Source organism: Carex rostrata, chromosome 7 (genome assembly GCF_964058835.1).
Source record: "Carex rostrata chromosome 7, lpCarRost1.2, whole genome shotgun sequence".
Lineage (NCBI taxonomy): Eukaryota > Viridiplantae > Streptophyta > Magnoliopsida > Poales > Cyperaceae > Carex > Carex rostrata.
The window spans coordinates 9,345,255-9,372,776 of record NC_135924.1 but is presented as its reverse complement, the minus strand read 5'-3'; the positions used below and the strand labels follow the sequence as shown (position 1 = coordinate 9,372,776).

General features: G+C 34.6%; 2 protein-coding genes across 3 annotated transcripts; one reads left to right on the top strand and one right to left on the bottom strand.

Moving 5' to 3' along the window:
- The first annotated feature begins 2,259 nt into the window (after positions 1–2,259).
- On the top strand, positions 2,260–9,140 carry LOC144557039 (uncharacterized). Its single transcript, XM_078305586.1, has 27 exons — positions 2,260–2,628; positions 2,734–2,890; positions 2,982–3,053; positions 3,304–3,375; positions 3,476–3,547; positions 3,632–3,703; positions 3,825–3,896; positions 3,971–4,042; positions 4,158–4,229; positions 4,314–4,382; positions 4,472–4,543; positions 4,641–4,712; positions 4,825–4,896; positions 4,973–5,044; positions 5,136–5,207; positions 5,292–5,363; positions 5,837–5,908; positions 6,012–6,083; positions 6,189–6,260; positions 6,338–6,409; positions 6,498–6,569; positions 6,718–6,789; positions 6,880–6,950; positions 7,069–7,200; positions 7,281–7,622; positions 7,944–8,314; positions 8,515–9,140. The coding sequence occupies exons 1-27, from the start codon at positions 2,538–2,540 to the stop codon at positions 8,872–8,874; spliced, it is 2,961 nt and encodes a 986-aa protein (XP_078161712.1). The 5' UTR covers positions 2,260–2,537; the 3' UTR covers positions 8,875–9,140.
- A 5,501-nt stretch (positions 9,141–14,641) lies between these two features.
- Positions 14,642–20,950, bottom strand: LOC144557038 (uncharacterized). 2 transcript variants are annotated; one of them, XM_078305585.1, is made up of 15 exons: positions 20,617–20,950; positions 19,599–19,709; positions 19,076–19,229; positions 18,837–18,945; positions 18,570–18,617; positions 18,295–18,410; positions 17,941–18,016; positions 17,795–17,854; positions 16,491–16,561; positions 16,309–16,375; positions 15,592–15,657; positions 15,432–15,497; positions 15,243–15,320; positions 15,000–15,141; positions 14,642–14,901 (listed from the first exon to the last, which is right to left on the bottom strand). In XM_078305585.1, exons 1-14 carry the CDS (start codon positions 20,789–20,791, stop codon positions 15,100–15,102), a joined length of 1,239 nt encoding a protein of 412 aa, XP_078161711.1. In that variant the 5' UTR covers positions 20,792–20,950; the 3' UTR covers positions 14,642–14,901; positions 15,000–15,099. The 2 variants fall into 2 exon arrangements, with proteins under 2 accessions (XP_078161711.1, XP_078161710.1); XM_078305584.1 differs by having other exon boundaries at positions 15,000–15,099; positions 20,617–20,941.
- Positions 20,951–27,522: the final 6,572 nt, after the last annotated feature.

Sequence of the window (27,522 nt, the reverse complement as noted above, 5' to 3'; positions counted from 1 at the left end):
ATTAATTGCGAATTATACATTTTTCGAATCGAAGTCAAATTGAATTACAAACTAAATTTTTGTTTAGCAGCCGTAGTTATACCGGTAGTTTATACATTAATTTTCTTCTCGCGGGACAAAATTCACACGGCTTCCTTTTACAGATATGCAATGATTGCTTTTAAGTTAAAAAATTGTTCATGAAAAAATACATCACAACAAATAATTGTAAAAAGAGGATTAAGTACAAGAACTGGAATATGCAGTAAAATAAGTAATCGTACCTCGAGTGCTCACTCGATCAAACCTTCGATCGGACCATCTAATGAAGTGAGAATCCAAAAGGTAGAGAAGGCGAAGGAGAGACAGCCGAAGAGAGAGGAAAGACAGCCATCTAGGCCGGAGAGACGGCCAGTCGCCGAGAGCGTCGGCTAGACTTCAGAGCGAGTTAGGGAGAGACGGAGAGAGAACTAGGTTATTGAGATTTGAGAGCGAGTGAGCGTTGGCTAAGTTAAATTATGACTCTTTATCTTAGATTTTAATTTCATTAGGTAAATAAACGGCCGATGCTATTATGAGATTTGAACCATAAAAGTTCGAGAATTCATTTCGATCGAACCAGATTCTTATTGAATTTGGTTTGAATTAATTTTGAATCGAACCTGATTTGATTCGTTTCAATTCGAACTAATTTCGAATCAAATTAACTCGAATTAATTCGAATCAAACCCGAATCAAACTCGAATCAAATCAGAATTTTTTTGCCAGCCCTAGTCCGAAATACTTTTAAAAATGATGACAAGTTGTAAGGCCATAAGGCCCATAACTATTTGTAAGAGAAATCTTAGGTTAATTAATGAAATTGTTGTGCGTTGGATAGAAGCGTAAAATCAGCATGTGAGATCTGCTATCCTTCTATGAAAAAAATCTAAATTTTTTTTAAATACAAAAGATATTTGTAGTTCAAAATAAATATCCTAGTTCCGTCCGGACTTCGAGAATTTCTAGCTACTGAAGCATGCTACTTCGAGATGGATCAAAGGTTTCATATACACGAGTTCATTTTTCATAATTATTAATTATAATTAATTCACCACAAAAGAAAATGTTATTACTCGAAGAGTTTTTGTCAAAGACATTAAATAGTGAGTGGTATAACATATACTTCTATTGTTATAATGATCGGATGCATTAAAAATAACACTTATTTTTAGCTATTTATAATTGTTCGAAAGCAGAGACTGTTAAGCTAATTTAACCAAATTAACTATGAAATAACAAAATTAGCAAAACAATTTTATGTTGTTCGAAATATTTCGAACTAACTATTAAACTTTTGGAGCATAACCTTATTTTTTTCGTAAGTATGAACCGTTAAATTAGTTGAATTTATGTCGAAGTTCAATGGCACTGCTATTTCTTATGTAGTTGTTGATCTGAAAGGAATATTTATAAATTTACCACTTCAATCAAATTATGAAAATACCAAAATTAACTCTCCTTAAATATTATCATGAACCACACGATCCACAATAATATTTTATATTCCGAATATCACTAAATATATTTAGTATGGATATGAGTACGGATATCATATCGATACAATTTTTAACACGATACGAGTACCGAGCGACGATACATATATTGATACAGCAATACGACACCTATCAAATATGGGTACAGAATAGGTGTGATTAATGAGCAAGCATGAACGAGTTGAGGTATACTCATGCTCGGTTCATTAAATTAACGAGCGAATTCATAATGAGCAGTTTGTTAATGAACTTTCAGTGAACGAGACATGAGTTATAGAATTGAACAAATTATCATTATTCATTTAACTTTTTTTTATAGTAAAATCCATAAGTTATTGTTAATATAACAATAAAATACATTAATATTTAGTACTATTACAAGACTGAATGAACAGAAAACATGCTACAACATAATACCAAAAAAGCACTAAATTAACGTTGTTGTTAGGCTATTCGAATTAGAAGTTTGCTTATACTGTTTTATATACTAAACTGAAACTGAATAGAACATTTTTGACAATCCAACAAACACATTCTTTGATTAGACTAGAGGCTGTACCTACCTAGCGAGGAGTCCAAAAATGGTCTCGCGAGGGTTCAGATAAGTCTAAGAGGAATGTAAATTTAAAAGTGTTTATGGGTACCGAAGCAAATAACTCCACTGCCCACTGGCCAGTACTAGCCAGTAGCCACTAGCAAGTAGTCCCCTACTTAAACAGGGAGCAGACTCAGACAATGGTCCCCACTCAAACAGTCTACTGGTTCGAAAAGGATCGGTCACGTCTCTGTCGCCACCGCCATTTGTGTGTGCCTCTCCCTCTCCCCTACTCATCCCTCTCTACTCCTTTCCCATTTTAGCATTCCTTCCTCGCCCTTTCTCACTCACTTCTTGCCGCCTCTCTTATTATTCCTCTACTACCCCTTCTTCCTTTCTCTTTTCTCTACTCCTTCCTAGAAGAATGTAACAGAACGAACCAACGAAAGTAAACCTCATTCCTCTCTCTTATCCCCAACAAACAAACCATGGCATCTCCAACCAGTCTCTTTGTCTCATTAGCCGTTTTAATCTTGATTTCGTGCTTCTCAGCCCCTGCATCGCCTCTCTCAGACGAAGGTTGGTTCATTAGGCTTCGCTCAGATTCAACCACCTCATCTCTTTACTCAAATGCAGCTCTTCTTACTTTTTGTTTATTTGAAACATTTCGTGAATGCTGTGCAGGGAAGGCGCTTGTTGCTCTGAAGGATTCCTTCGGCAATGCTGCTACCGAGCTGCTTGGGTGGGCCCCACTCTCCGGTGACCCAGAGAAGGATGGCCACGTACATTGCACGTGGAGAGGGGTTCTTTGTGACAATCTCACCAGCTCAGTCGTTTCTCTGTAAGATCTTTGCGGATATTGATTTATGTTTTTCTGGTTCGGATTTTGTTCCTGTTCATAATAATTTTTCACGGGGGTCTTTCTGTAAAAGGAATTTGTCGAACCTCAACCTTGGAGGAGAGATCTCACCGGCCATTGGAGACCTGAAGAGCATCCAGTATATGTATGTTTACTTTCGTTTCACTTTCGCCCCTGAATTTTATTTTATTACAAAAAGTTGACTCCTCTCTTCCTTATCATTTACTATTTTTTTAATCATGGGGAATGATTACACCGAATCGACTGTCTTCTTGCATGAGTTGACTGATTTAGCTATTTAATTATTTATTCGCTGCAGCAAAGGTCTTTAGCTTTTGTATTAAAAATGATAGGTGTAATTATAAATTAATTCATTGTTTCTTTGTGGGATGCAGCGATTTGAAGGGGAACCGCCTCTCAGGCCAAATCCCAGATGAGATTGGGGACTGTGTGGCTCTAACATACTTGTATTTTATTTCCATTGACTATTTTTTTAATTCTGACGGATTGGCCTGTACTTTTGTTTGTTGTGGCTTAATCTATCACTAAAATATAAAACCTTTTCAGGGATTTGTCTGGGAATTTGCTCTATGGGGATATTCCCTTTTCTATTTCCAAGCTTAAATTGCTGGAGGAACTGTAAGTAGTCTTAATTATTTTATAATTTTAAACATGTCAGAAATTTAAGTAATTTTAATTTGATTGTTTCTATTTAACATGTAGGATATTGAAGAATAATCAGTTAACGGGACCTATTCCTTCAACCTTGTCTCAGATTCCAAACCTCAAGACCTTGTAAATTTAATTATAGTGAATCTTTTTACCACATTTCACTTGCTTTTCCTTCAATGTTGCACTATTTGCCAACACTTCTCTGACCTTCTAATTTTTATTTCTCTTGTGTCTTTTTTGGCAGGGATTTAGCTCAAAATCAACTATCTGGAGATATCCCAAGGCTTATATACTGGAACGAAGTGCTGCAGTACTTGTGAGTTTTGTAGTCTGTTTTATAAAATCTTTGAGAGAAACATTAATTTACATCATTTTGTTTACTCAATGTAGAGGTTTGCGTGGCAACTCTTTAACTGGATCTCTTTCCCCTGATATGTGCCAACTAACTGGCCTTTGGTATTTGTAAGTGCAGTCAATTTTTTTTTAATTTATTTCTAAAGGCTTGGTTGTTACTGTTGTTGTATATTTCTGTGCTATTTATAAATAAGAAATGTATTGAAGTTATTACTTTATGCAGTGATGTGAGGGGAAACAACCTTACAGGAACTATACCAGATAACATAGGCAACTGTACCAGCTTCGAGATTCTGTAAGTATCCTGTGTCACAACTATTCATTTTGTATATAATTTTGTTGTATCTAATGCTAACATTGCATTTACTGTGCGAAACAGAGACATATCATACAACCAAATCACTGGAGAGATCCCTTACAACATTGGGTTCCTTCAAGTTGCCACTCTGTACGTGTGTGTAAACTTTATTTTGCCTAAGGGTAACTTTTTGTTTTTATTTTTTCTTATTTCTTACCATTTTTAACTTCATATTGCAGGTCACTTCAAGGAAATCGATTAACTGGAAAAATTCCAGAAGTAATTGGCCTCATGCAGGCTCTTGCCGTGCTGTGAGTAATCATAGTTACAAATTACATGTTTTCTCCATTAATACAGTATATCAAGTACATTACTTAATTTGGTCAAATATTTTTCCTTTGTGTCCAGGGATTTAAGTGAAAATGAGTTGGTGGGTCCAATTCCACCAATACTAGGTAACTTATCGTACACAGGCAAATTGTAAGTTCTCTTCACCCCCATCCTCGTAACTCCTTATTAATTTATATAATTAAAGAAGCTATTGCTTTCTATTGGATTAATCAATGTAAGTAACAACTGAAATATTCCCTAGGTACTTGCATGGCAACAAGTTAACTGGATCCATACCATCTGAGCTAGGAAATATGACAAAACTAAGTTATCTGTAAGTGAATCTTTGTATTACAAATTTACAAGTACTTTTAACAACCATTGGATTAATTGAAACCATTTATTTTCAGGCAGTTGAATGACAACCAACTAGTTGGAACTATTCCACCGGAACTTGGAAAGCTTGAAGAGCTGTTTGAATTGTATGGATATTTTGAATTGATAATACACTTCATCTTGAATTTATATATTAATTTAGGCTATGGAAAAACATTTACAATATAATGTTATCAGGAATCTTGCAAACAACAACCTAGAGGGCCCCATTCCTAAAGACATCAGCTCTTGCACAGCATTGAACAAATTGTGAGTAGCATTAATATGTTATTAAAAAATTTGAGTTCACGAGTATGTTTGTTAAGCTTTAATTATTTTAATGATTTCTGGCAGTAATGTGCATGGGAATCAGATGAATGGCTCAATTCCAGTGGAGTTGAAAAGTTTGGAAAGCCTGACTAATTTGTAAGTACTACACATTGGTTACTTTTTTTTGAGTTAGAGGAGAGACCCAATGCTCATAGTCATTGGTAAACTCTTCAAACTATTGTCACTAAAATTAAATTTCAAATAACAATTTTGTAAACTCTTAAATAACAAAACTAATTGATTGGATATTTTGTATATATCATGCTATATACGTACACAAAAGTTACATTATGCATCAAGAGGTAACAAAATCAACAAACCAAATTTTAGCAATTAAACCCCTGCTCTTGATGGCTATATAATGAAGTCAAAATCTCATAATTTTTTATATGCATGTAATTGATATGATTTTTAAAACTCATCTAACGGTTTACATATGTTAATTTAAGCTTAATAAAAAAATTAACACATTTGGTACCAATTACCATGGGCATTGGATCCCTCTTGTTTTCTTGAACAATATTTTAAGGATTTATAAATAAAACTTCTCTTTTAATATCAAATTGTAGGAACCTCTCTTCAAATAGTTTCAAGGGAAAAATTCCTATTGAACTGGGCCATATAGTCAATCTCGATACATTGTAAGAAATCAAAATTTGGGGCACTTTTAACATATTACAATAATTTGACAAAACTTATTTCCAACTTTTTATCTTTACTAATTATTTCTTTTCTTTTAAAAAGGGATCTATCCAGTAACCAATTTTCTGGGCCAGTTCCGGACTCTTTAGGTGATCTTGAGCACCTTCTCCAACTGTAAGCTAACAAAATTTTCATTTTGAATTGGCCATGTTCGTTTTGTCTTTTCTAAATCATAAATGCATGCCTTCCATAAATTATCTGTGTCCTTTTTGTTTGTAGAAACCTGAGTAGAAATCAACTTACTGGAGATCTACCAGCTGAATTTGGCAACTTAAGAAGCATCCAAGTCATGTATTCTTCTTAACTTTATTTATATTTATTTTTTCTTATTTATGGTTATGAATTTAATGAATTCTCTTATTATCCAGAGATATATCACACAATATGCTATCTGGTAATATACCGCATGAGATGGGGCGATTGCAGACTATTTATACATTGTGAGTGCCAATTTTGAATTTTAGAGTAAAGTATTCAATATATCATTGTTTATATTTGACTGGCAACAACTAATGCTCATGTGTGCAGAATACTTGATGACAACAATTTAGATGGAGAGATACCAGTGGAATTGTCTAATTGCTTTAGCCTAACCTCCTTGTAAGCTTCTCTTATAAATATACTCATAAATAATACTCTGTGGTCGCCAGAAAGTATTGACGCTGAGAGTGTATGTAGGGAGGGACCAAGTTCCCCATAAGAGCTTCAAAAACTTTTCTATAAGTTTACGTTTTGCTGTTGACTGTAGGAACCTCTCATACAATAACTTCTCAGGACATGTCCCTTCAGCAAAAAATTTCTCAAGATTTCCTCCAGAGAGGTAAAGGAATTTCTTCATGCACTTCACCTCTCTCTCTCTCTCTCTTAGTTTTCTTATCATTGGAATTATTAATTAAAGTCTTAATTTTAGCTTCTTGGGTAATCCATTGCTGTATGCTGGCTGCTTAGACTCCATTTGTGGCTCTGTTCACACACCAAGAGGTAATTACTAGAAGGCAGTTTCATACACCTTGGCTGCTTAGACTCCATTTCTGATACAGAACTATCAAACTAAAGTGATTTCTTGTCCATAATACATATTTGGTTAAAATTGGTGTAGTGAACATTTCTCGAACAGCATTGGTATTCATTATTCTTGGATTCATTGCGCTTCTATCTCTAATGATTGTGGCCATCTACAAAACCAGTCAACCTAGGCCATTTGTTAAACCGACATTCAGCTCGGTACAAGGTTAGTATTTTTTTTTTCTGAACATTTCAAGTTAAATGTTTTATTTAGTGAATTAAATTCACTTCCAATTTTCCTCCTAGGCCCACCAAAGTTGGTTATACTCCAGATGGACATGGCCATTCACTCTTACGATGACATCATGCGTATTACTGAAAACCTCAGTGAGAAATACATAATTGGATATGGAGCATCAAGTACTGTGTACAAATGTGTTTTAAAAAGTGGCAAGGCTATTGCTATAAAGAAGCTCTACAGCCAGTACCCACACAGGATGTTACGTGAATTTGAGACAGAATTGGAGACGATCGGAAGCATTAAGCACAGGAATCTCGTCAGTTTGCATGGTTACTCTCTCTCCCCTCATGGAAACCTTCTCTTCTATGATTACATGGAAAATGGATCCTTGTGGGACCTACTACATGGTAAGCTCTGATATTGAGCTATCAATATTTATGTTTTGTGATTTGCTGTTACATTTGTTTGAGTCATTATGCATACCCTTCCTAGCTGGTGCTGGTTTGTTAAATGATAATTACTACTCAATCCAATTTGTTACTGACCTGCATAGCAATATTTGGCATGTGTCTCTCTCACCGTGTACTTGATCACAAAGTACCAGCTTTTATAGTACCTTTCAAGACATGCATACATTGATACTTGCAATTTATTTTGCTTACCAAATGCCATATATGTATCTGCCACGGATGTTAACAGTATGGAATTTGGTTTCACTTTTGTACCAGGTCCATCCAAGAAGGTAAAGCTTGACTGGGACACTCGTCTCAGAATAGCTGTCGGTGCTGCTCAAGGTTTAGCATACATGCATCACGATTGCAATCCCCGCATTGTCCACAGAGATGTCAAATCCTCGAACATACTGCTAGATGAGCATTTTGAGGCTCACCTGTCAGACTTTGGCATTGCCAAGTGTGTCCCAGCTGCAAAGACCCATGCCTCGACTTTTGTGCTCGGCACGATCGGATACATAGACCCGGAGTATGCTAGGACTTCCAGGCTGAATGAGAAATCTGATGTTTATAGTTTCGGAATTGTTCTTCTGGAGCTGCTTACTGGGAAGAAGGCGGTTGATAATGAGTCAAATCTTCATCAGTTGGTTAGTTTATTGAAGCGCTATGTTTTGTAGAGTTTCATTTTGTGAGGTTAGTGTATGGTTGTGCGCTGAAGGACTTTTCAATCTACCCAAGATATGAATATCAAGTACCAAGAAAATCAAGTTTTATAGTTGATTGCTTCCCGCCCAGTTTTCAATCCTGTTTAGTTATATTCAAGTAAATTATTTGTTATTGCTTTCAGATTCTTTCTAAAGCTGATGATAACACAGTAATGGAAGCTGTTGATTCCGAGGTGTCAATAACATGCACTGACATGAACCATGTAAAAAAGATGTTTCAACTTGCACTTTTATGCACAAAGAGGCACCCGTCAGACAGACCAACAATGCATGAGGTGTGTCGTGTCTTGATTTCTCTTCTGCCTGCTCCTTTATGCAGTAAAAAGCCTGATTTTACACCACAGCCGATGGCCATGGATTTCACCCGCTTTCTCATGCCCAGTCCGGTTGTAGGGCACGAGAGAGATGTGATTGGTGATAGTTCCTCTGATGCACACTGGTTTGCGAGATTCGGGGAAGCTATTTCAAAGAATTCAATGTGATAATCGTTGCAAGTTTAGTGTTTTAGTTGTTTTTCTTGTTGAATAGTTACTCTAGGGGATATAACTTATGAGGCAAAGAACAGTAGAGAGGACCCTTTTTTTTTTTTGCCCCCTCTTTTTTATTCAAGGTGAAAATAGAAGGTTATTTGTAATATTCTGAATTAGAACCGGTTCTGAGTAGTTGTATGAGATGATAATTCTCGTGACTGCCTTCAGCATCTCCATAACTCATTAAAGCTTCTCTGACACATTAAAATTATGCTTTCAAATTTTGTAGTTGGGGGTACAGACATGGTTGTGATGCCGTGATGTGATGTCTTGGGCTCTGGTTTGGCATTAAATTTGGAGACGTGTAGTAATCAGAGAGGTTCAAACTAGGCAAAGTAAATTTGGCACCAAACAGTCATGATGATTCTGTGTATTTAGTTGTGGTGTATTTGCTATCTTTTTTTTTAATCTTAAACAATATAAATAATAAATTACGTGTTAAAGTTTTAAAGATGATACAGGAGAGGGAACCTTTTTTTTTTAAGTCTTGAGACGAGAACTCCGGCCATTTTTATTAATATTCTTAAAAAAATAGAAAATTTTAAAAATGCCCCTCTCTCTAATTTTTTTTCATACATGCCCTGACCGCCTGGGCCTGGGGCGGCCCAAAACAGCTAGTGAGGCGCCCCAGGGCCCGGCGGCCCATACCTTAAGTGAGGCGCCACCCCCTGGGGCGCCCCACTAGTCCTGTGATTTAAACGCATTTTCTGCCTCTGTCACTTCCCGATCTCAGACCTTCTCTGGAGGCGATAACTGGGGAAAATAGGTATGTTTTTTTAATTATAATAATTAGTAATTATAATTATAATAATTAGTAATTATAATTATAATAATTAGTAATTACTGTTCCAAATTTACTGTTGCACTTACTGTAGCGTACTGTACATTACTGTTGACATTTACTGTAGCGTACTGTACATTTACTGTTGACCTGTACTGTATCGTACTGTACATTATTGTTGGTATTTACTGCAGCGTACTGTACAATTACTGTAGCAATTGCTGTACACCTACTTTAGAAAAATTGTAATTTTTTTTAATTTTGTTTATTTATTTTTCAATTAGTCATTTATTAATGTACCCATTATTATGTCATGTAATACTTGTAAATTTTTTTTTTAAAATGTAGTTTGTTAAAGAAGAGATGTTAGTTGCACTGTATGTCGGCGGCAAGCTAGAAAGGGATGAAGATGGCGTGCATTACACGAAAGAAGTCGCATTTGGCTTCGAGATTAATGAAAATACCACATTTGAGGAACTGAAGCAGCTAATATACGAAAAGACATCTGTAAACCCCAACAGGTATGAAATAGAGTTGGCTACACGGATTGACAACTCACGTGGGGGGGGGGGGTAGACCTTACTTTGTTAAGTTTCCAATAACAGATGCCAATTTGTGGAGAGTTGTGTATACTCAATTTGTAGCTTGTGGGGTCCCGGTAATGGACATATATTCGAAGAGGGTTCCCCGCACGAGGGCTGGACCTTCAAGTTCGGCTGGGGCTGGACCTTCAGGTTATGACAACCAGGGGTACCATCAGCACTCCCCTTATGACCACCAGGAGTACCACCAGCAATCCCCTTATGACAACCAGGGGTACCACCAGGAGTATCACAGCCCCGGTAATGACAACCAGGGGTACCACAACTCCCCAGAAAATACTGAAGAGTTACCACTACCACCCAGACAGACACCCATAATCCCTAGATTTCCAACTATGCCAGAGTCAGGACCGGTACCCGTTAATCGAAATGATGTTGATGTTGATGTTGATGCTATTGATGCCGTACCAGAAAGAGAAATGGAAACGGGGGATGAATACCAAGGGGTTTGGGAAGATGATGACTTATCAGATGGTGATGCAAATGTAGCAGGGTTGTCCAGGGCAGAAAAATTCCCGATTAGAGGTCGGGGGAATAAGCATCCGGTTGCCACATTCAACGACACCACAGCTTTCGAAGAGGCAGACATTAGTTTCTTTGGTCCTCGTGTTGTATACAACAAAGAACTTGCCGCAGGGCAAGTTTATACCAGCGTAGACGAGCTTGTAAAGAAAATATATGAGACTCATGTTCACGGCAACTGGGAATGTATAATACACAAAAGGGACCGAACAAGGTTAGTTGTGCTTTGTTCAACTCACCCGCACTGCGAGTTCCGCCTTTTTGCAACCCCTGCGGGTTCAGGGGAAGCATGGATGATTAAGAAGTGCGAACCACCTCATACATGCAAGTCTGCGTCCACAAGGACAGACCATTCAAATCTGACAGCATCACTAATTGCCGATGCAATTGAGGAGGACATTAAGTTGGATCCATCGATGAGCATCAAGGCGGTGGCTATGACCGTCAGACACAAATACAAATATGTAATCCCAAAATACAACAGGCTGTGGAGAGGTCGTGAACTTGCGATTTGCAGGATATTTGGTAGTTGGAAGGACTCATATGGCTATCTGGCACCATTGCTCCAGGCCATGGCAAGTACAAATGTCGGCACCGTATATGAGCGATGGCATGGCCCTTTTTTTGATAAAGACGGTGTACTAATAGAGGGAGCTAAACCATTCAAGGGCATAGCATGGGCTTTTGGTCCTTGTATCCAGGCTGTGCCATACATCAGACCTGTTATCAACATTGATGCATGCTTCATGTCTGGCCGTTACGAGGGGAGACTACTCATAGCATGCGCATATGATGCTGAGAACCAGCTGTTGCCTTTGGCGTTTGCAATTGTTCGTAAAGAGGACGGCGAGAACTGGGGATTCTTTATGCAGTTTTTAAGAAGACGGGTGATTGGGGAAGGGAAGTTTTTCTGTGTGATATCAGACCAGCACAAAGGAATAAAATATGTTTTTGATCGTGAAGATTACGGTTGGTCAACACGTACTGGCCAGTGTGTGCACAGGTTGTGTATGCAACACGTTGCGGAGAACCTTTCCAAGGCAACCGGAGGCGACATGTGGGTTACTGATACATTTAGATGGAATTGCAGAAAGAAAAAGCCGAGAAGGGTGGTAGAGATGACTAGCAGTTTTGCAAGGGTACATGCATTTCAATTGTTTACATATATTATTGTACTTTAAGAAAACAATTTTTTTTTACTACAATTGTTTACTTACATTATTCTATTTCCTTATTTTCTATGTAGTACATGCCAAAGGCAAATCTCTACTTAATGAAGGTGGGGAAAAATAATCCCCGAGATGTCAACGAAGATCCAGCATACGAGAAAATATATCAATCCCGGGATGGAGGTTGGCGTTGGGGAATTATGACCACCAACGGATCCGAGTCGCTGAATGCAGTATTCAAGCAGAGCCGGATGTTGCCTGTGGCTGCAGTTGTAGAGGACACATTCTACAAGTTAAATGCCTGGTTTCAGGAACGGCGTGCTAAGGCCGCAGAATTAATAAGGATGAACCAGTCATTTTCAACAAGGGTGGAGGAGAAACTAAGACGACACAGAGACAAAGGTGCAACCATGACCGTGATCCCGATGGGTAACGATGGAACAGAATTCGAAGTGCAAAATCCAAATGAGTACGTTCCTACCACCCGTAAACCAGACGGCACTATGGCGTTTGTCAAGAGGGCTTGCAAGTACGTGGTTAAATTCGGAGATGCCAGGGCGGTAACCTGTACATGCCAAGGACCCCAGCTAAGTCACATACCCTGCAGTCACGTGATGGCGGTATGCCGAGTGAGGAACTACTATGAGGATCACTATGTTGCTGACATGTACCGTACCGATTACCTTGCTTCCACTTGGGGTGGATCTTTCCATTCTTATCCTGATCAGCATGAGTGGCCTACATATGTCGGAGATAGAATATTACCTTCAGAAGGATGGATAAGAAAGGGAAGGAGGAGACACAAGCGTATTGTAATGACCATGGACGAGATGGGTGGTAGGCGACCGTCGGGAAATCGGGCTCGCCGTTCTGTTTCCGACAGGCGCAGGGCAGGTACGTAGAATTGTACAAAATTTATTTATGCTTTAATTATATTACTAACTGAATTGCATTGTTACATTTAGATGCAATAAACGAACACAACGAAAGAGAAAATGCCAGAGTTGTCGCTGAAGCAACCGGTAGAACACAACCCCCTCCTCCTGTAAGCCAATCATCTAGTAGCCAAGCCTCTACAAGTAATGCCGCACCTGCCACTGGTACCAGAAGAACTAGTCGTTTGTTAGGTTTATTCAGACGTGGTGGCAGATAAACTTGCTATTTTGCTTATGCGAATTGATTTATTTGGTATATGTGTATGTGTATGTGTATGTGTATGTGTATGTGTATGTGTATGTGTATGTGTATGTGTATGTGTGTATGTATATGTATGTGTATGTGTATGTGTATGTGTATGTGTATGTGTATGTGTATGTGTATGTGTATGTGCGAGTTTTTTTGTATGTGTATGTGTATATATGTATGTGTATATGTGTATGTGTATGTGTATGTGCATGTGTGTATGTGTATGTGTGTATATTATACATATAGTTCACCAAAGAAATAAAAATAAAAATTAAAGTTATAAAAATTTACGACATCACTTCGTAAATATATCAAATATTATATTGTTTGGCATACACATACACATATACATAATATTTTATTTTTTGACATACACATATACATAAACCCAACACTTTTTTCAACAAAATTATTCAAATCAAAATACTAAGATTTCTCAAAAAAAAAAAAAAAAAAACCAAATTACTAATGGGGCGCCCCAGGGGGTGGCGCCTCACTTGGGGTATGGGCCGCCGGGCCCTGGGGCGCCTCACTTGGTGTTTTGGGCCGCCCCTGGTCCAGGCGGTCAGGGCATATTTAAAAAAAAATGAGGAACAGGGTTATTTTTAAAATTTTCTTTTTTTTCAGGGATATTAATAAAAATGGCCGCGAGAACTCAATACCTCTGGACTTTGGTTCACAAATTTTTGAAGTGAGCAAGACAAGTTTATTTTTATTTTTGAGAGGCTGAATAACGACTCACCGATAATGTTTCAATAATCAACCACTTTAAATGTAAATTGAAAATTTGTGGTGACATTATCACTAATTAGATATATATTAGTAAACTGAGCTCCATGACTTTCTTAAGATCTGCCTACATTTATACAGGTCTAAATTTGAAATCCTACGTGTTAGCCATATATTATGCATATTAAAAAAAAAATTAGGTACAGGACTCATTTTACTGTTCATTGAAAATTTTATCTATTTTAAATTGAGGACCAATTAAAATATGTTATGAAATAATATTTAAGTTGCATAAATTTAGCAGACATACTTTAATTATGTCGAATAACACCACAATTTCACTATTAACAAACCCCAGCCCACGCAAAATTAGGTCTACCAGTAGCTTCTATAAAAAGACTCACAAGCCCAACACATACATATAGTAATGAACCTCTTCTTTTTTCATTCTTTTAATGGAAAGAGAATGCAAACAGTGTCAAGTTAACAGAGTTGTTTCATAAAGAAAGACAGATAGCATATCTAAGAAATGTCATTTCGTACTAAAAATATCACCTATGATTGCGAGGAAAGGAGACTAACTTTTTCGTTCTTTTTGAAAGTTTTGTGCGAAAGAAAAGAAAACCTTCGATAAGTTCTATTTGTACTCTCAAGTATCATAGCTTAGCCCATTCTCTAAGAGTTAAACTCTCTCCATATAAATAAAAACAAAGAAAGTGATAACAGTTTAAAAGCTATTAACCCATTCAAGTAGATTAGTAACGAGTGCAATATACAACAAAATAACAAAGTAACAAGAAACAACAAAGAAATTGTTTCTACTGTACACCTGTAAATCTAATTTTAATGTTTGCCTTAACCATTAACAGCGGGTTAATTTCAGAAGAAGCATGGGAATCACGGCCAAGGAACAAACTTTTAGAAACATAAGATTGATCGAAGGAAATGAAGTGAAGCCTACTAAGAAAGGATCTTGTTGCCCTATGAAAATCTACAAAAGTAATTAGTACGTGCATTAGAAATATCTATATATCAGCAATTTAGAATTGTTCATCATAATGTCATTTCAGAACCAGTAACATTGCATACCTTGATATAGTCAGTTTTGGAACAAATATACCACCTGTATAGTATCTACAAAAAGCATCTTAACAAAACCTTCTCTGCCTTGTATACATCTCCATCAAACCTAACAACGTAAATGGTTGATCCTTATGTTCTCTTTTGAATCCTTGCAAAATGTAGTTCAGAAAATTGGTAAACAAGTCAGGTCAAATTAATTCTGCAAAAATGCAGAGAAAGAGAGAGAGAGAGAGGATAAAGAAAAAAAACCTTAGAACCATAAGCAGCTGGTACAAAAAATGGTGTTTTGGAAGTAGAAATATGCTGCGCTTCAGTAGCAAGTGAGAGCTACAATTTATTTGAAAACGAGGAAGTCTTTATAAATGAAAACAAAAAAATTAAATTAAATTAAAGATAACAAAAAAAGGGAAACAAAAAGTGTTGAGAGCAGCTTGTCACCTTGTTAAAGACCTCGGTCAATGGAGGTGGATTTTGTTGCCTTCTATTGGTATATAACTTGTGTTCCTAAAATAAACAGATAACAGTTAACAAAAATGAAAACTATAATGTAAATAAAATTTAAGAAAAGGATTAGAACGTATAATAGTTAATGTGAAACCTTAGGCACAGTAGCTTGTGGCTTTGTGTTTCTTGGGATAACCGCATTCCCATTTCTTGGTGCAACCTGGTTCATTAACATGTTTCTTAGATTAAAAACGCCATACTGATAAAAATGCCATACTGTAGAAATTTGCACCAAGAATTACTGAACTGCCAGAATAGCAAATCAGTAATCAAACTGTTCTGGCAAATGATTGAGACCAAGAAAAAACTCAGCAAACCACATCCATAGAGAAGTTATCATTTTCTTTTCTTCTTTTATTTTCAAATAGACCTATATTAAGATTATTTAATCCACAGGTGATACAAAACATTTACTTCATTTATAACTCATGCCCACTAATATTCTGTACATTTACAGAATATACCTACAACTAGTAAGTGGGTCCACTGAATGGTACAAACATTCGTCCTCTGAATGGCAAAATTGAGTTGAACTAAAACATGCTGGAATTGGGCTCAGGTTCAATTTTCCATGAAGATTTCATTCAATTGATACAAATTGGGGCAATGTGGTCATGTTTTGCTCGACTTAACATCACAATTTACAGCTGAGTGTTAATTACATATATAAGAAATGTCGGTGTCAATTATCAATTATGGTGAAGGCTGTGGTATAATTCGCCAATGGCCCAAAATATTTTGAATAAGAGCCCGGACTGGTATCTCCTGCAGTTCATACCTTCTTTTTTTTTTTCAGAAAAACGGTTCATACCTTCTTATCTGAGGTCTCTGCTTTAAAAAAGAATATGCTGCCTCTACACTCTTGTTTTCTATTAACACTGCTTGACATAACACACAACAAAAGAAAAAAGAACAATAACTAACCAGATAAAAATTAAAATTTTGAATTTACTGCTAGAACTAAAAAGAAAAACCAGCACTTATATAGCTTACCTGTTAAGCCGAGAGTTCTTTGAATTCCTGTTGTCTGACCTTCTGGAGACTTCCTCACAACCTTGCAATGCCTAAAATATTTTGCAATATACACTAGGATTACACTGTCTAAGAAAGGTACATAGGGCTGCTAATGAGTCGAGCCAGCTCGCAAATCAACGAGTTGAGCGGCTCAATATTTCATAACGAATCAGACTCAAAATTGAAAAAAGCCCAAACTCGGCTCGGCTCAATTTTAAAAGAAAAAGCTCGACTCGGCTCGCGAGCCGGCTCATATTTTTATTTATTTTCCTATATGAACAAATGCAATTCGTCCAACAATATTTATAAGATCCCCGATATTTGCTCGCGAGCCGGCTCGTATTCCTAAGAACCCTTCTTTATGAACCCAGCTCACCACTTCAAAACACCGTACCGCCTCCATATAGATAAGATCCCCGACATTTGCCTTGTGGCACCTTAAACACGTGGTGAACCATATAGAGTGTAAACATGTTAGATTTTATTGAGACAGTCAATTTTTATTTATTATAGTCGGATTATAGCATTTTTAACTGTAACTAAAAGAGTTGAAGATAAAAATCACTGAATACGGAATTTTCTTGGCCTATTTAAGTAGAACTACTGTAGAGGTGTAAATAGATCTGATCGATCGGGTTACATTTTAAGTCGTTAATTTTGAGTTATTATAATCGAATTATGGTACTTTTAGTTTGTGACTGGTCAAGTAAGATAAAAAATCTAAAATCTAAATCTAATCTAACCACTTAAATTCTCATTCCATAAATTTTCAGATCAAGTCGGTTGGATTGGTCGAATTAATCAGATTAGACCTATACCCCTATATCAAGATAAACTTGGACCATTCAGTTTAGATCGGACGGTCAAGTCAATCTTAATAGTATAATTGTTCCTGGTCGTGACATCTCTCAATCAGATATAAATAGTTCAACTCAGGGATGTTACTAATTTGCTAATGACCAGATACGCTGATAATGAATTGCATTAGTTCATATAGGAAAATAAGTAAAAATATGAGCCGGCCCGTGAGCTCGCGAGTTGAGCCGAGTTAGAGCCGAATCATTTTGCTTCTCTCATTGAGCCGAGCCGAGTTTGAGCCGAACCTTAATCATTAGCAGCCCTTAAGCCACACTAAGAAAGACTTTCAGATTTGAGCCTTCAACTGAACAAATTAATGGAAGTAATGTAGGGGGGTACAAGCTGAGATATAGAGTTATTTGTACGTAAGCAAAAACATGCTTTATGGATAAATACTACAGATTGCACAACTTCATTAAAAATACCTTGGATGCAACCACGGATGGGTCTTCAAGCACTCTACTCCGGTTAGTTAGATTTAACTCCTGATCCAATTGTAAACAGACTCAAATCAGCATTTCCAATTAGAACATGAAAAAATATATTGAAATTTCAAAATGATTTCAACAACATTTCTGCAAGAAGGATGTGTTTTATGTGTAGTTTTCGGCTGCACATGTGCCGGTGGCTCATTGGCATTGGTTAACCTGAAATTCAAAAAGGGAGGTCAGATTTATTGAATCAAATTGCTACAAAGGAAGACTTAAAATTAAACGAGAACAAAAATTAATAAGTCCTTAATATCTTAACATGACCGGATATGCAACGGGCTACCAGCTCTTATATTTCTTTTGGTACTGTGCAGTTTTAGTTTGCATTTTGCCCACAAGTATTGAAGTTACAGAAATTCTGTTGCTATACTACATGTACTGATGACATTAAGGTAACAATAGTCATTTCTGTACAAAAAAAAATTTAAAAATACCCTCTACGAGCGTGAAATCTCTCAGCACGTCTCATGGTTTGGAGATCAGGTTCTCTAGGTACTGTTACTCTCGTTCTAGCAGGCACCGCATTGCCGTTAGCATACGCTGTATCAGTCTACAATAAATATTCAGATTCTATTAAAGTAAAACTCATTAGGCTACAATAGTAATGATATAACATACTTAAACTGAATCAGTCCAATAAAATTGATAAACCAGATCCAATAAGAAATGACAACTAAACACAATTTTTAAATCAGCATCAAACTTGTACCTTTTCACGAGTCTTGTGAATTAAATCAGGCTGAGCTGTACCAGTTGCCTGCATTGAGATAAATCAAATCAATGAAGATGCTATTTCTGATTTTGATCAACAACTAAAGCAAGGCAGTATTCAGGTTATCTATTTCTTGGGATGATTAGGCAGCAGGCATTAAACTGACAAACTCAAGCTGTAGCATTTTGTTAGATTGGCACTATTTACATAACAGCTTGATATTGTTAAAGTCATTATAAAACAATCCAATTATTAGTGATATACCTTCCCAAGGTGGCCTTTTTCTAGTCTCTGTCTTTTAGCAGCTTGAACTGTGCCATCTTTCAATTCACCAGTGCTTTCCAAACTTTTGAGAGGATTCAGCTTATTGTTTCTGACAAAAGTGTGACAAATTTAGTGTTTTTTTCCACACTTTATTTTATTTTATTTTATGGTCACCACTAACTTTAAAATGAGATTGTATATAACAAGTTGTGCATTATTGTCAATGGTAAATGACATACTTGATGAGAGAGGCTGGTTCGTATCGTTGAGTTTTCTTTGCCAAATAGCTTGCAGTAGGTTTCATAAGAGTCGATACCTTGGAAGCATGACTCTTAATCTTAGCCTTAAAACCCCCTTTTGGCACGTTTTCTATTATCCTAAAATGAGTTTCCTCTACACAAAAATTTAGAGAGGTTAGAATGTAGAAATTCAACAGAGAGTCTGGAACAAAAATATAATTTAAGAGTGAGTGAAGACTCATTGTTTGGGAACCCATCACTAGCACCAACAATACATACATATAATAAATGCACCTATATCTATAGTTGCATTCCTGGTAATGGAAATCACTTTTTATATTTGTCGTAGTTGGTTTATATTTCTTGAACTGTAATTAGGATTCATTGGTAAATTCTACTTATTGGTTTCTCAATAAACACACATGGAGCTAGCTAATACCATACCAGCAAAAAAAAATAACTGATCCAACTCTTAATTGAATCCAATCCAATTTTTTTGGCTAAAATCTTACAGATTATGTACCTTTAGTTACATCATTTAGTTCAGAGGGATTCAGTTGAGCATCTGAATCTGGATTATGACTGGCATTGTCTGAAAAGATATCTTCGTCACATACTATCTTCATAATAAGTGCTGCACAATGACACAAATCAAATGGTTCCAATTAAAGTCCAGCTTTGTGATAGAAATGGGCTATAAAACTACCTTTAATGGCTCCTGAACAATTAACCTTTTTTTATGGGATAGGTGATTATGACAGGAAGTATAATAGAGAGATATATTTGCACAATGATCCTTATAATGTTCGAAATTACACCTGTACCCAGTAAAAAAAGGTTGCTTCTGAATGAGTTTTTTTTTTCCTGGCAGACAGACATAAAAATCATTTCCTATAGAAAAACGTGTAAAAAAAAACTACTCCTGAAAGAGAAAAAAATGATATTTGCGCTCTGATCCCTGTATGTTTTCAAAATCACATCAATGCTGAATTTTGGCATTAGAGAATTCATAAACAAAAGAACTTTTATTCTAAATTTGGTGACTAAAAGGAGGCATAAAAATAGTTTCCTGAACAAAATCACTAAAATTAAAAGATTAATTGATTAATTCTTGCGTTTTCCAGAAATATATATTTGCGCTCTGATCCTCCTAAGCTTTCAAAATCACATCAATGCTGTTTTATCATTTACAGAATTCATAAACAAAATCACTCAAATTAAAAGATTAATTCTTGCGCTTTTGATTGGTCGGAGAGAAAGGCCACATCCGATATATAGACTTTTCGTGGGTAGGAAGTGCGAACCAAAAGAAGAATTACGAGAAGATATGTTTGCACTCTGATCCCCGTAAACTTTCAAATTACGTCAGTTCAAACTGAAAAACCCAAGGACGCTTCTAATTTATCAACCCCCTAATTGTTAATCTATGTAAGTAATCAAATGGGCATCAAAGTTAATATTTCAAAGAAAAAACTAAAAAAACACTCAAGTAAGAAAAAAGAGCAAAGTCTTGCGATTTTGATCAGTTTAAGAGAGCGTACGTGAAGGAGGGTAACTATCGGCAGTATCAAACCACTCCTCAGCGGAACTAGCCTCCATTACCGGCTCTTCAGCGCTCAAATCGAAGAATTTCGGCGCATCATACTCGTAATCGAAATCAACGTCGAACCCAAGGCATAGATCGCCTTCACTCGCCTCTCCCATCTCTTCGTCCATCTCATAGACGAGAAAACCTAACCAAGGAGTAAGCAGGACGCGAGATTTAGACCCGTAAAGCGAGACCGTTAATGGAGGCGCTTCTTTCTTGATAATTTCTTGCCTTTTTGTGTAATTTGGAAGGGGGCGGAAAGAAGGGAATTTGAATGCGGGGTCGGAAGGGATGAAGTGGTAAAGACGAAAATAACCCTGCGGGGGGAGTGTTGACTGTAGGATGCATACTGTTCGCCTACAAAATAACCAAACGGTCTTTTCTCTCAAAAAATTAAAAAAAAACAATAAATGAAAAGATGGATACTGTTAGTGGGGTCCCACGTAATCTTTGTAGAGAGTTGTAGTCATTAGCTGGGTCCTCTACATTCATTGTATATGGTTTTTGGTTATTTTTGGTTGGTTTAAATGAACATCTCAGGGTGTCGGATTTCTAATATTACATCTCCATTTCTCCATTCTATTATTAAGCATATTAGGTGTCCGATCCGTCAACGGCTACGATTGAAAGTTGAAATTTCAGATTTAATCTCAGTCATTCAATTACATAATCTATTTTTTTTATTAAATGCATCTGAATAATGTGTAGAAATCTAAATTTAACTAAAAATATACTCGCCACACGTACCGCCACATGATGCATTATAATTAAAATTAAATAAACTCCAAAATTTAGCAATATAATATATTTCCTTATTTCTTCCTCTCCAACTTAGCGATATAATTATGTTTCCTTATTTCTTTCATTTCTTATTTCTCTTCTATGTTTCTATAGCTATTGCCGTGGAAAATCTAAAAATATTATCAATTTTGTTTCTATACATATCAGGATATTTGATAACAAGTTATCTGGCTTTTAGTGATTTTTTTCTTTGTTTCCTTGTTTCTCCTCTTCAGATATGTACATGCATCTCTTGCATCTTTTATTTGTATGAGAATACATTGGCATATTTTTTTATTGTTAAATAATTATTTTTTATTAGTCTATTTTTCATGAAAATATATTATTTTGTATGATTTTTTTTTCTCTTATAATGTATTCCGTTGCAACGCACGGAAATGATACTAGTTACTAGTGAGACATGAATAGTTCAGAACTTTAGATTTGGTTCGGCGGAATTAAAAATTCATGATTCATATATAATTCGGAAAAAATTCGGTACAACAAGGAAGCAAAAAAGAAAAAGAAAAATGAAACACCCCAAAAAAACTCGGCAAAAAAATAAAAAATAAAAATTGACATCTTTTTGCGTTTTATTTGCGAATAAAACGTATTGTATGTTTTTTTGTGTTTTATTTAGAGTTCGGTTCAGAAACATAAAAAAAAAACGAATAAAACGCAAATTATTCATGAATATCGTGTATATTGTTACTATGCTTGTGAAGGCTCACAGCTTTTTTAAATTTTATTTATATAATATGATATTTTCATTATATTAATGATGATTACAGATTATTTTGACATCCAAGTTTAACAGAAAAAAAAAATCAATGAAAATAGCATGCAAGTTAAAAACAGTGCTCATATATAAAACGATGTGTTGAAAAATAATTTAAACAATGTGAAAATTTAATACAAATTATTATAAATGAACTTGTAATATAAACAATCAATAAGAATTTGAAATATTTTTGGATCTAGAAATAAATTTATTTCAGTAATTTTATGGCATGCCTAGAAAAACGAATAATATGAAAAATAGAAAATTGGCATTTTAGTGCCAGTGAGAATTACGGTAATATAATAACAATGGTGATATGTTCAATTACTACAACACTACCTTACATCGCAATATTAATATTTTATTTTGCTAACATTTGCTGTGATAATGATATACTTATATTATGAATAGGTCATGACGGCACATCGCTTTCCAAGTATTTTAACACGAGATAGCGCGATTTCTTTTTTCAAGGAATTAACTATTAAATTTGTATCATTAGTGTGGTACAGTTGTATTATTTACAATAGCGATCGATCCATTCAGTGCTCTGTAATTGTAATATATTTCCTAATTATATAAAGAGGATAAGAATTCGTACATATTGTGTCATATTACGGTATATAATTCGTACAAGCAGTTGGATTTTAAAGTTCTTGGTCATATTTGGTCGTGAAATAAAGTTAATAAATATTAAATGGCTTATTCCATTTTATTCCACATATCTTTACATTTCGTTTGATAGTTTAATTCATGACTTAAAAGTAATCCGTATGGAGGAGGAAGGTGTTAGAAAATGAGCATACCTATGACAGTGGGCTCTACAGGCAGAGTAAGTATGAAATAAGTTAATATATCTGAATAAGTGGAGTAACTTACTCCGGATTAACTCACATCATACTCCACCTTATTTCTCTCTTTTTGCTCCTCGTCTAATTACTTAAGTGTAAAATAAGGAGTTTATTTCACCTCTTGCTTCACAGCCAAATGTCGCCTTTAATTATATCATCTCACATTTAATAGTAAGCTGAAATGAATTTGAATTTATCTTGTCTCCGAAAGACATGCATTCTTATATTTTATTTTTCTTTAAAAAGTGTGTTTGTTATATTCTTTTTTAAAATAATTTAACTCTTTTTATATTATTCCAAATAGAATCTTACGCGACTAATTCTGTTATTTTTCGGTAATAAATTTAAAGTTTTAAAATAAAATATTTATTTTCAGATTTGTCGCATGCAGTTTTTAATATACTATGTCTTATTTTAAAATTTATCTATATCTTAATAAATACATTTATTCATATGGACGCCTGAAATAGTTCTAGGTATATTTAAAATCGGTAGATTATAATTCATTGAGATTTAAAAGACTGTGTTAAGAAATGTTTTCATAAAATAATCTAACGTGGCGTATAGATATTTCAATACATAAAAGGGATCAGTTACAAAAAAATAAAATCTGCCGATGTGAACGGAATTAGAAAATTGAGATAGGAGAAACTAAATAAGTTATTTTGTGCAATTTTATTTTGTAAGAACAGATATATACAAGTACGTCTATAAATTATAAAATATAAAAAATTAAAGTGCTAATTTCTAATTTACAAGGGTGGGTAAGCCACCTCTAACAACACATAGTTTTGGTACTAATAAAGATACTAGAACACTTTGTAAGTGCAAATTTGGTTTCAATTTACATTCGAAATCAATGAAAAGCGATTAGTAGTTTGTATTAAATGTCATTATCGTGGTGACGCTGAAGGTGCCATTATGAACATAAAACTATAAAACTGTCTAGCCTAAATTAAATCTTAATTTTTTTGTGGACAGTCGTATAATTTGTTCGAATTATACAATTCAATGTTACATTTTACTTTAATAATAAGAAGAAGAAGACGACGAATACTACCTTAATTCTCGTTATTTCTATCAGTTTATAATCCTCTTTGAGATTAAAAAAAAAACATATGAATAATTTTTAGTTACTCGTGTATTATTCATTTTCAAAACCTCTTCAAATAGATAGACAAGTTAACAGTTTTTTGCCTTTTATGAATTTTACGAAATTCATGAATACTCAATTTACACCCATAGTATTCACATAATTTACAAACTATATTTAGTTGCCTTCTAAAAATTACCAGTGATGTATTATTTATAATAAAAAAAACTAATTTCCGTATTCTATATTTATATTCGTATCACAAACTTTAGGTCTTGTTAAATTACATTTCAATTCTGAATTTGTTATTTAGCCATAGATGGATGTGAGTAGGGCTGCAAACGAATCAAATTGAATCAAACTTATTATAGTTTGAGTTTGAATCATAATAAGATTCAAACTGAACTAGTTTGATTTGTTTCATAACGAATTAATTGCGAACTGCAAATTTTTCGAATCGAAGTCAATCGAATTACGAACTACAATTTTTTTTGACAGCCCTAGTTAAACCGATAGTTTAATTATGCATTAATTTTCTTCTCGCGGAACAAAATTCACACAGTTTCCTTTTACCTTTTACGAATTCACACTGGTGGATTATGGGTCATCTTAAGATTCTCTTATCTTTTACGCTGTACCACGGCATAGACCTAGTCAAATTAAACTTATTCTATTATTAATTTGTTACGCTACTAAAATATTTTCCTATTATAAATTACTATTATATTAACAATTTTAAGCTCTGATATAAGTTTGATTCCTGCATTATTAAAAAATTGATGGTTGAATCCATTAATTGCATTATTTGAAATTCGAACCTAAATAGTTCGCGAATCAATTTCGAACAAATTATATCCAGTTTGAGTTTGATTTGAATGAGATTCGAATCAAACTGGTTTGCTTTGTTTCAGAATAAATTAATTGTGAATTTTTTTTCGAATCAAACTCAAATCGAATCACGAACTACTAACTTTTCGTGCTTCATTTAGCCCGGCAACCGTGCCTCCACTGATTTATTGATCAATAAAACTTGACAAAATTTTATTTATGAAAACTTTTAGGAGTCATATTATGAGAGTAGGTCGGACAAAGAAAAGGTTGCATGTGGGCAGCGAGGAAAATTCTATCGACCTTTCATCTAATTAATAAATTTTAAGAGTATTAATTTCCTCAACTATAAATCACAATCTCTCGTTAATAAAAAATCTTTTTATTTAATAAAACCAACAAAAAAATCATTTCTCAATACCTAGCAACGATAAGAACATAAGATATCAGAAAAAAAAAACCGTACATAAAAAAAATATTAAAAAAATTGTATATTTTATCAAATTAAATCATGTAATAGAAAAGAATATGTATTTAATCAAATTAATTTATATTTAATGAAGTTGTGATTTACGGTTTGAAAAAATTAACACTGTTAAATTCATTAATCAGATTAAAAACGGATGTCACGTTTTAATTAAAGATTAGCTAAATTCAACGATGGACGTGAGATCCGGTTCCCATTTTCCATTGACAAAAAAAGAATAGGTACGGAAAAGAAAACAATTCCAATCCTAGCTAGCCAGAGAGGGAAAAAAAATATTCGAATATAACTAGGGACAAAAACAATTTGTTTTTGCCTCGGATATAATAAAAGCTTGAGAGAAAAAAAAATGTGGCCCTAATTAAGTCAGTAAAAAAAAATTTTGGCTCCAAGCTCTGTTTTTCTGAACATTTGTCGGCGAAAATGGATAAGGACAATTGTTTTTTTGTCCTATCTATTTTTCAAAATATAGCCGTTGAATTCTTAAAAAATACTTCGAAATTAAAATATTATTAATTGAAAGAAGTTTCATGTACTCTGTACTGTTACTCATATTCATTGTCAATGTATAGCTATTTGATCTGGGACGGACGCAGGATTTTTGTCAGGATGGGACAATAATCGGATGCAAATAGCTTACCGGATACAATTCAACATAACAAAAAAAAATACTAATCAATATAATAAAAATCCTAAATTACTTAAAAAAAATCAACAATTCAACATTTATAGGGAATTTGAAATCAACATTTTGTTTCAACTTGACAGCCTCTGCCTTTGAATTCAAAAAAAAAATAAAAATAAAAACATTTTGTTTCAACTAATTTTCGCTATTTGGGATCAGCTCCTATTTGGGCTCCGCTAATTTGTTTCGCTCATAGTTTATATGGACTCCATTCTGTCTATTAGAATTCCAAAATGAGCTACAGGGGGGCAATTTGAATTCCAGGGAGGGGCAGAGGTCCGAAAAGCAGATTTTTAGCACTATTTTTTAAAATCCAGCGGGGGGCAGCTGACCCCCCCTGTGCTACAGTAGATCCGCCCCTGTATTTGATAACAGTATATTATTAAAGAGGATGGTTCTAGTGTCATATTTTGTTTATCTTTATTATCTTTGTTTTTGCAATTCTAATAATTTAAAATTTTAAAACTGAAATGTTAAAATAAAATAGTTAGATAAATATTTTTTTTATAAACTGTAAAAGATTACGATATTTTTTTTCGTTTTGTTTGATATCAAGAACTTGTAAAACTACACAGATGTAAATAATTTGTGGATGTTGATTTTTAACTTATTAATTCATATAAAATTGAAAAATGATAATATTTGAGGTGCAATTGGAGAAAATAATGCAGATCAAATCTAACTAGGGGTGCAAACGGATCGGATAGTGGTAAAACCATATCCGTATCCGTTTTTATTTTCCGGATACGGATACAGATCAGATATTAGACGGATACGGATCGGATATTAACCAGATACGGATACGGATATCCGCTTTTTATAATAGCGAATAACATAAAAAAATTTATAATTCATATTAAATTATATAATATATATCTACTATTCGGATACGGATAATTAAAATTCAAAACCATTTCCGTATCCGTATCCGCACAGATATTCGGATATCGGATATCGGATATCCGTATTAAATTTTCGGATACGGTCGGATAATATCCAACCCGTTTGCACCCCTAAATCTAACTGAGTTATTTTGTCATATAAAATTTAAAAATCTTGTTATTTGAAAATTTAAAATAAAAAGTATTTAAACCCTCCTCATTATGAAATTTTCCGTAATTAAGTCCAACATAGTAGTTAAGACATTATTCTCCAATCTAACTGAAAATTAATTGTAAAATTCAACATTTTTCTCCTGCTAAAAAACAATGCACAAATCATAATACACTTTTTTTGAATGCTCAGTCCGTTCCTTTCTTTTCCTGTTAAGAAATACCAGTGTTCTAAATATTGAGCTATAGCGACGCCATAACAGTGTTATAGTGTTTTCAGACCTCGAACATCAAGTTATGGGATA